Below are 9580 nucleotides of genomic sequence, written 5' to 3'. Positions count from 1 at the left end.
TGTGGAAGCTCCTCACTTGTTTCACCCAAATTTCCACCTACACAAACAGCTGGGGGTTTTCTGCAGTTTGTTTCCACTACAGCTAGATGGTTGCATGTCAGCACTGCTGCTCTGTAGGTGGTATTCAATAAGCTTACTGTCTGTGCAGATGGACCTCAGTTACTATGTGAACCTAAAGAATTCTACGCTCCCTTTTAATTAGGGCAATGCACCAGGAATAACAGTTTAGAATTAAGGGGTTCTAACGCTGCTGCAGGGAGGGCGCTGGTGACTCAGGCTTTGTTTTTGCAGTTGGAGGTTAAGCATACCCACTATCCCAGTGAATTACAGCCCCTTCCTGCCAAACGTGGCTGGCTTTGTAATTACGTGCAACATCACTCTCTTGGCAATGGGCCCTGCATAGATTTTACTCAGTTTTGTTCCCCCCTCTCCTTGTACTGCTGTCAGGGAGGGTGATGGCAATTGTTTGTCATTGGCTGCTAGCACAGAGCAAAACATTGGTCTCAACACTATCTGCCTTGAAATCCAAGTAGCTAAACTGCAGGAGGCAACTGTTTTCTTCCTCCTAGGCAGGAAGCTAATAGTTTCCCCACAAATTGTACAGGAAGGCAGGCTGTGTGGTTTTTACTATTTATTCCACTTATGGTATTAAGACACCCTCACAAACGAGAGTTTGGAGCAGCTTGCTCAAAGCAGCCTTGGTCCATGTAGTTCATAATTACATATTTCAGTCAAACTGCAAAGTTTAGCTCATTCTACATAAGTACAGCCCACTCAGTAAAGTAATTCCATTCAGCACATTAAGCAGCCCGTAGCTTTCCACAGTGGTCATCTTCACCAAGCCAGAGTTACTTCTGGGTAAACAACCGTCATTGCCATTCTTTTTGGCTGACTTCATCCATCCATGGGTGAAGTTCCCATTCTTAGCAGAACATTGTCCCCATCTCTCCTGCTCTCCCAGCAGCAGCATTTTCCAGGTCTCTGGAGTACCACACTGCTACTAACTAGTTAGTCTTTTGCTGCTTCTTCTTAATTTCCTGTCAAAAGAAGGGCAGGTTTCTACCCTCTGAGATCAAGCTCTCAGCCCAAGGAAGCTGTACTTTTTGACAAGCTTTCTCTTCTGCTTTCACTCACAGAAGTCAACTCCCTCCTTAATTCAGGCAAGTAAAGACCTCCCCAGTTTTTCCTCCAGGGCAGGAGACCAAAGCTCCAGCTGAGTTTGTTGCTGCTGTGCTCAAGGCTTTTTGTGCCTATAAATTCCCTTCTGCAGATCAGTGAAGACATGTCTTGAAAGCAACTGTCTCTCTCTGGCAGGTTGGAAGCTGAAGGGGAAACAGAGAATGGCAGATCTAATTTCTCATTAAGCTTCAGAGGAGCAATGAGCACCAGCAGGATCCCGTTATGCCCCAAACATCCACCGGAAAGACCTTCTGTGGAGCAGGCTCTGATGGCAGCTAACTGTTTGTCCACCACGACAGGAGGCCCAGGCCGGGCTCGCTGATTGATCCCTGTTCACAGAGAGAAGACGAGAGGGTGCAATTGTAAACTGCGTACAGAATAGAGGAAAACGCCTAAAAATGTAACATCTCTCCCCTGAGTTATGGAACAGAGCTGTCACTGCTTCAGATCTACCTTTCTCATGCATTGTACTCAAGTGGGTCTTATGCCAGCACGCTGCAAGGAAACACTGTTCAGCTGCTGCATAAACCTTGATCTGTTGCTCCCAGCTCTGTATTCTTCATACGCTCACTCCTACTTACAGATCCTGCATCTGCAGTCTGCTTTAAATCAGCCTCCCAGGGGAAAATGCACCAACAACCACAAAGTGTTCCAATGAAAACACTCAGAGCAACCGCAAGAACAATCTCATTTCTTCCTTTTTCCACTCCTTTCATTTTGTGAGACTGCTTCACGGTCATCTTAAAGCAATCAGTTCCTTGGGAAAGGGATGCTATTTTAGACACTGAACAAACCACAACGCTCACAAGGCTCTATGAATCAATGCACATAGTTACCACAAGAGTGTACGGTGCCTCTTTCTTCTGGACTTCTTCTGTGGCAGTTGAAGTGGAAGCCTCTGCAGAGCTTGGACCTGTCGGTGATGTATCGACAAATGTTTCATCCACGACTCGGAAGCGGATCTCCTCCCCAATGTCCATATAAAGGTCATGGGCCCCTTCTTCTGTCTCGTATTCCCACACCCACACCTGCTCTGCTTCATCACTGGCCATGCCAAGGATTAAGGATGGAAACAATCAGTATTCTGCTTGACAGATCACCTTCTCACAGTGCTGAGAATAGACTTGATTCAAAGCCTTTTCACAGTTATTTATCAAACCACCATGTACTGTCCTGGGTCATCGTCTGCACAGTCCAGGACCCGTCTTCCTTCTGATTTTTCTGCTTCAAGGTGTACACTGCTGGGGTACCCACCCTAAAAAAAAAACAACAGAAAAGACCCCCAAACAAGCAAACCCCCTCAAACCCAAGACGACCTTGCCTGTCACAATGAAGTACATCAGACACACATGTATGTAGACATCACATGGTGTGGTAAAACCTGCATTCTATCTTCAGCAGCAGCCAAGACTGGAGGCAGGGATTACAACTTGGCTGTTCAGGGGACACTGCCATTCATTTCTATCAGCAGGCATAATGATCCTGCAAAACCTAATGAGCGTGAGGGCCTGTCTAGCTGTGATAACAGTCTGCGGGACTTGCCCGACACAAGGGCTTAGCTTCTGCCACTGAGCACCTTCATTGTTGCAGTGGTGAATGCCTGTTGGGCCAGCACTGCACAATCTTTTGAAATGAAGTAGTAAAGTTATCAAAGGTGATCAAAGGATACAACTTAGCTGGCTGCTGCAGGGATTCTGGTGGGATGACAATATCATCAAAGAATCCAATAGAAACTGTGGAGAAAAGAATTCGATTAAGACTGAAACAATTCTTTGCAAATGATGTTCCACAGTGATTCCTAAAATGCATTTCTAGACTCATTCCCTTCCTCTCTCAGGAAGGACATTGAGATTATGCAGGAATTATTCTTTGAGCCACAACACTCAATTTCCATTGGCAGCAAAGAAACCACCCGGCTGAAAGTACATACAGCAACAGAGGGCACAGTCTTTGTGCCTGCTGGGAAAGGAAAAGGTTGTTTGGAGCAGGAATGGAAATGAAAGCGTTCCAAGAAATGAGTCAGATGCTATAGAGGTCTGTGACAGAAAAGAGCTCAGAAATCACAGATGTAACACATTAAATAAAGACCAGTATAAACTCAGAACAGTCTCCATCTCCCCTTAAGATTTCATGATGTTGAATTTTAGCAGAGAATGGACCATGCTCAAATTCAGCAACAAATGCAGCCAAGGTAATCTCATTGCCCTAATTTAACAACTGAGCAGAGGAGCTTGTTTGCATGGAAGACTTCTTCAAGAAAGGAAAGCAACTCATCAATTATGTATTCCATGACTCTGGCAGCACTTTGTGCTCACAAAGACATTTCCTTTCCATGTTTTCAGGTATAGAAAATGATCGTGAATTTGCACAGAAATACGGGAAAAATACATCAGACCAACACAAGCCGATACTTCCACTTTGAAAAACACAAGTTCTGTTCACTGAAGCGCGAAAATTAATCCAGTCTATGCTCCAGATGGGCTTGCCTGTTCTTCTTGGGCACGCACGTGACTGACAAAAGGAAAGGGGAGTGCAGACAAAAGCATCAAGGGCAGGGAAAGCTGCCAGGCCCAAACTACCAACCACACTCAGCTCAGAGCAGTGCGAGAGGCCAGCGATAGCCTTTAGCCAGCCTACAGACAGCATCATTCCTCCCGAAATCAGTGTTTCGGTAGACCCAATAGCCCTGCAGCTCACGTGTCCCTAATGTCAGAAGTTGTGGCTTACCGTGGACGCCGTCCTGGCTGCAGCTTTTAATCTGTCCAATCAGGATCTCATCCAGGAAGGGATGGAAGACCACATAGCGGAAATGCACTTAAAAGAAAACACATCATTACTATTATTTCCATGTGAGTGAACTGCACTCCTTCCACAGGATGGCAGCCATTAAAACAAAATCCCACATCCTATATGCCCCCTAAGACACTTAGCCAGTTTCTTTCACGATTTCTTTACAGGCACTGATTAGATAGAAAAACGGGAATAAGAGTTCTGATTCCTAACTGGTTTGTACGAGTTCTGACAGCAGCTGAGCAGCAGTGTCCTGTTCTCAGCTCTTCAGTCTTGCAAGAGTCAAAGTTCACAGAACGAAAGTGTAAGCTCAAAAGCATGGAGCAGGGCCTCTGCTTAAGTCATGACAGGAGCATTCCTGCACGGTGCTTCAAGGCCAAAAGTATCAGCTGAAATTACACCTTCTTGCAATACTTCTGCCTTTTATCTTCTTTCAGTTCAAGGAGTAATTCAAAGTTAGGAAGCTGAATGGAGATTAAAGCAATCAGGAAAGCCTGTATTAGAGAAGTTATTATTTGCTGAAATTTAGACAAGGGGAGGCACATACAGTCAGTCCAGTTTCCTTCCAACAGGAAACATTTCATGTACTCAACCTATGCTTCCACACTGTAAACTGAAAATAGAAAAATGCATCTCTTACCAGTTTAAAAAAAAACCTAATTTTAACTTAAAAAAAAAAAAGAAATTTGCTTTTATGCATTTACTTCCAGATTTTAGTCAGATTTACCAAGAGTCAAAGTAATTACTAATTTTTTATAAAAATAAAATCACTAGAAATGTATGCTGAACCAGAACTGTCTAAGTTTCAACAAAAATGTCAAAGAACTTCCAGCTAGGACACGAGCATCAAATGCTGTGCAAATATTATATGTAGAAACAGGTTTCAACATTCTAACTAGGGAAAATAAGCTTCAAAAAGAAAAAATACTAGAGGAATGGAAAACAATTATTGCAACTTATTTCTACGTGAAGATTTTCAATAATTTTCAATTAAATTAGCTCCTTCCTAACCCCACACCTATGGCTCCAATTGTAGAACAGAGATGAACTGCAGGAGAAGGCAAGCAAGGACTGGCTTTTCAAAGCCGTATTTGTACCCAAAAACTGCAAAGAAAAGAAAATACTTTCATCATGTTCATCTTGCCCTCCTAACAGGAATGGAGTTAAGGCTGTGAACTCAAGGTTGTTACTCTCCCTAACAACTGAACTCAGCCTACATTTCCAGATCATTACTTAACCTTCTGCAACACTATATAACCGAGAACAAGCACATACCTTTGGTATGTGATGCACCATCCCCAGGAAATATGTATGAATCTTCCAGCTTTGTGATATCGTACAGACAGATGCAGAGCCCAACATTGTACACGACCTGCTCAAAGAAAAAAACAATTTGAAAGCAGTAAATCAACCCACCAGGTTAAATCAAGCAAACTATCAAATTTATACATTATGCACACCTTTTCAAAAGGTAGCAACAGAAGGGTGGCGAGATGGGAAGGAGGGTGTTTTGGTGCACTGCCTTCAACAGCCCCAGCATTGCAGGGGAACTCCAATTCAAGTATTATGGGAGCACGTGTTTTCACTGGCACTGGAAAGAGCACTGCTACAGAGACCCTTGGGGAAATTGTCAGTGGTGAGAAGAACTTGATCTGCCAAGACAGTAAACGGCTCCCTACAGACATCATTCACCAGCCCCACAGCTTGTCCAAAGGCTTAACATACTTTTTGTTGGAGTTACACTGTCAAAAGTCTCTAGGCTTAACTTTGTCTTAAATTATATTAGCTATGAGGAGACACAAGGCAAATTCTTGGTTTCTCTGCTACTTCTGAGACAGCTTCACTCCTACAAAATTTGAGGCACCTACCCAGCCATCAGTGGATGAGGGAAGATATTTGCTTTTCATAACGTGTCCATATAACCTGCTATTCACAACACCCCATCCCTTCAGATTGCTCTTTTGAGCTACTTTCACATTCACAGGTACATTTTGAGTTTTGTCCCCGCTTTGTGTTGAAAGCCATGTGCTAATCAGAGTCCCAAGGCTGCACAGGCAAACTCTGACCTCCTGGTCTACCACAGAACACTTGTTATATTCTGAAGACCAGCTTCTTACTGCCACGCTGTATTTCAATTATTAACCACAGACCAAATCGGCTACTATTTACATAGTCCGCTTGTTTTTTTTTTCTGATTCCTCACTGGCTGGATTAGTTTGCACCTGGTTTTCAGACTGCATTTCAGATTGCTCCGCTATACACAACCCAGCAGTTGCTCTCACTTCTTTTCCATGTTTCTCTGCCCCAGCTGGCAACTCAGTACCTTCCCATTACAGCATCAGCCATTAGAAAAATGTCCCCTTTGAGATGGCACGTGGCTGTCTCTTTGTTTACAGTCGCTGGGCATGGCCTTCCCATCTGAACTACTCTGACACCTCAGCCACCGTCTCATTGGGCACAAGTGAAAGGAAGAAACGCTCGGGGATGTTACAATGCCTCCATCAACCAATACGTGACCCACGCTTTACCTTATTGGCCAATTTCTTGTTTAGCTCTTCAGCAATAGATTCGTTCAGTTTCCTTTCAAACTGCCAGGGAGGAATTCTGACAGTGTCAGTCATCTCCACCAGGACAAACATAGTGGCGGAGGAGGGGGCGAGGAGACACCAACAGCCTCGGGAACTGGAGCGCTGCGAGGACAGCCGAGGCGGGCCCGGGAAGCCACCCCCCGGTGTCGTACGGAGCCCGGCGGGGCGGTATCCCGGCTGTCCCAGCGGGAAGGGGCCGGGAGCGGGCGGGACGGCGGGATCACCCCTCACCCGCCTGCCGCACGCGGAGCCCGTCGCGCGCCACGGCCGCGCGCCACTTCCGGCGCCGCCTCAGCCAATCGCGCTCGGCGGGCGGGCCCCGTGCACTGAGGGAAGCGGCGGGGGAAGCGGCGGCCATTTTGTTCCTCCTCGGGCGGGGCGGGGGCGGGGCCGGGCCTTGGCCTGGTATAACCGCAGCGGTGTCCGTGGCCGTGTCCGGTCACCCCCGTGAGGGACATGATTTTGGTCATTATAAACGTGGAAATGTCCTCAGCAACCGGGCGCCCTGTGCACGGTTGTTCACTGTCCCCCTCGCCCCCCCCGCCAAGCCCTGGGCAGAGGCTCCCGTGCCGCGGCTGAAGCAATCCACAACCGGGGTTATTGTGATTTAATTTATTTGCATAAGCTTCAGTCCCGACAGGGTCGCAGAGATCAAAGTCTGCGCCTCTCTGAAAGCCGATTCTTCAGCTGTTTGCCCACCTCTCCAACAAACCCGGGTGGGTTTATAGTGCCATTTGCAGCTGAAAGTTCTTCACAGCACCGACTGTCCAGTGCTTAGGTCAAGGTTATTGTCAGGGGCAAACTGTCATCACACAGCGCTGCAATAATTTCAGAGTATTAATTGCCAAAAAGAAACCAACCCCCATGGTAGTTTTTTCAGGCCTTGGTGCATTCTGCAGCGAGGGAAGCAGCGTGAGGGATGGCAGAAAACAAGGGGGTGTGCTAACATCTGAGATTTATTGGGGAAAATGAAAGGAGGTTGTTTGAAGTGTGTTTAAAAAAAGATCTGCCAGGAAAAACAAACATCCCTGGCTGACAGTCAAAACTGCACTCTCAGCATAATGTCTTTGATGCAAAGGCTAAGTGTGTCATCCCCCACACCCCCCAGCAGTGCGTGGTGGGACAGTAACGTAGCTTTTAGATAAGAAATCATTAAATGTTGAGCTGTCTTGCAACGGTGAGGGGGGCGGGGGGAGAATGAGGTTGAAAATATCATGGTTAGGCCTCATTAAAAAGATACCTGTCTTGGCCAAGGAGTTTTTGATCTCTTCACAATTACTCCCGTTTCACCAGGATCTTTGGGTTGTGGGAGGTTTTTTGTTTAAATAAACATGGCTGGTCTGCACATATTTGATGTGTTTGTATTAAATGGGGGGCCCAGGAACAAGATTTACCCTGTCACCTGAGAAAAGCAGCATTTTTCTTGGAGCAGCATCTACTGCCTCAGCAATATGCTCTGCTGCCAGCACAGCAGACACTACTCTAACAGAACACCTCAACCCAAATCCCCAGTGTTTCTTGCTCTTCTTGTCCTACTTCAGGGAACCTTACAAAGGCTCCTTTCTCCTACACTACAGTCACTGCTGCGCTAATCTGGGCACAGCACAGTTCTGCTGGCACACGTGCCTCATCCCTTGCTGTTCTGTCCTGGCCTCATGCAGGTTTGGCAGTGCCAGGTTTGACCTTTAGCTGGACTGCAGGTTTTGCAGGTGTCTGTAGCTACTTTTTCAGAAGAGAGAATAGTTCCTGACTCTGTCCTTCTTCTGATGGCAGGGGAAGAAGTAGCCTTGGTATCACACAAGGAGGCGGAACTTAGACACTTGATTTTGGCACAGTGATCACTCTGGATGCTTTTGTATATAAGAACTGTAAGGTTAAATAGGGGCATGGGTTCAGAGGAAGAGTAGACTGGAATACCTGGGAGAACATGAGAGATTAAGAGAAGTGGATTTGGACAGAGTTATATTATGCTTCCATTCTAGCCCGTCCTTGAGTTAACATTTTTCATGCTTCCAATAGCTATGCCCCATCAGGGGCTTTTGGGTGCCAAATACAAAGCAGATACATCTCCCTTCAGACTGATCTGCAGTCCCCAAAAACCAGCTGTGTGAGCAGCAGGCCTGCAAGGTCTCATTTCATATTGGTTTGGGTCTTACAGGTTATGTCTGCTGTCTTGTAAAGTGCAGGCACCAAGCAAGACCTGCAGAATCTCTCTCTCCTGTATCAGCTCTGTGATTGCCAGCAAGGGCTGAATGCTGCAGGCTACTCCTCAGTAAGGAGGACAGGATTCCTCTTCTCTATGCAATGATGTATTTTGGTGAAACTTGCAGGTACTTTGCTATTACTCTGGGGAAACTGAATTGAAATGTGTGGAAAGTTAGCTATGGCAGTGTTGGATGAGCTTCAGTGCCTCAAGTACTGGGCTACAGTCCCCACCAGCACTGAGCCTGGCTGTCAGTTTCTCAGCCTCCACCAGTAACATCCCAGGTTGTGGGAAATGATTTCCAGTCTCACCCTCTGCAGGTAACTCCCCTCAATCCCAAGTGGCGTGTGCCTGGGCCGTGGTACACGTCACAGATGTTGCTCTGGTCCCACCTGGGTTTTCTCCCTGAAGGAATTCTGTATTTCACAAGTACTGTCTCCAATGTAAAAACATAAACAAAAGCCAAACTATGCCCCACATGGGTGTTGTCTCAGCTATTGGCAGTGCTCAGAGTTACACTATCTTTAATGCTGTTGCTAAAGTGTCTTGCTGTTGGAGATGGTGTGAACCAGCCCCGTTTTGCTGAGTGTCTCTTTTTGTTCCAGGAGTACTGACATGGTGAATATCCACAAATCTGCAGTGCCTGTACACACCTTTTCACACATAACCATAAAGTCTCCAGAGTCTTTCTCAGCAGTATTGGGGCTTTTCCAATATTTGGGAGCATGGTTCTCCATTGCTGGTTGGGGTTTCTTTTGTTTGTAGTTTGTTTTTTTTTTTTGGTTGGTTGGTGGTTTTGAAGCTTCAGCTGCTGGAATCC

General features: G+C 46.2%; 1 protein-coding gene across 1 annotated transcript; it reads right to left on the bottom strand.

Moving 5' to 3' along the window:
* Window positions 1-616: 616 nt before the first annotated feature.
* Window positions 617-6808, bottom strand: POLR3H (RNA polymerase III subunit H). Its single transcript, XM_017827714.1, has 6 exons — window positions 6498-6808; window positions 5245-5341; window positions 3907-3993; window positions 2849-2912; window positions 2016-2223; window positions 617-1508 (listed from the first exon to the last, which is right to left on the bottom strand). The coding sequence occupies exons 1-6, from the start codon at window positions 6606-6608 to the stop codon at window positions 1455-1457; spliced, it is 621 nt and encodes a 206-aa protein (XP_017683203.1). The 5' UTR covers window positions 6609-6808; the 3' UTR covers window positions 617-1454.
* Between the last annotated feature and the right edge of the window lie 2772 nt (window positions 6809-9580).

Source organism: Lepidothrix coronata, unplaced genomic scaffold, assembly GCF_001604755.1.
Source record: "Lepidothrix coronata isolate B3197 unplaced genomic scaffold, Lepidothrix_coronata-1.0 Scaffold141, whole genome shotgun sequence".
Taxonomy (NCBI): domain Eukaryota; kingdom Metazoa; phylum Chordata; class Aves; order Passeriformes; family Pipridae; genus Lepidothrix; species Lepidothrix coronata.
This window is presented reverse-complemented; position numbering and strand designations above follow the sequence as displayed.

What these genes read in the sequence shown, in the direction of transcription:
- POLR3H (XM_017827714.1), bottom strand. Translation starts at nt 6,608, where the DNA reads ATGTTTGTCCTGGTGGAGATGACTGACACTGTCAGAATTCCTCCCTGG. An exon ending in TGGTGCATCACATACCAAAG is followed by an intron (nt 3,994 to 5,244) that starts GTATGTGCTTGT and finishes TTTTCTTTTAAG; the next exon opens with TGCATTTCCGCTATGTGGTC. An exon ending in CTGCAGCAGCCAGCTAAGTT is followed by an intron (nt 2,224 to 2,848) that starts GTATCCTTTGAT and finishes TGGCATGGCCAG; the next exon opens with TGATGAAGCAGAGCAGGTGT.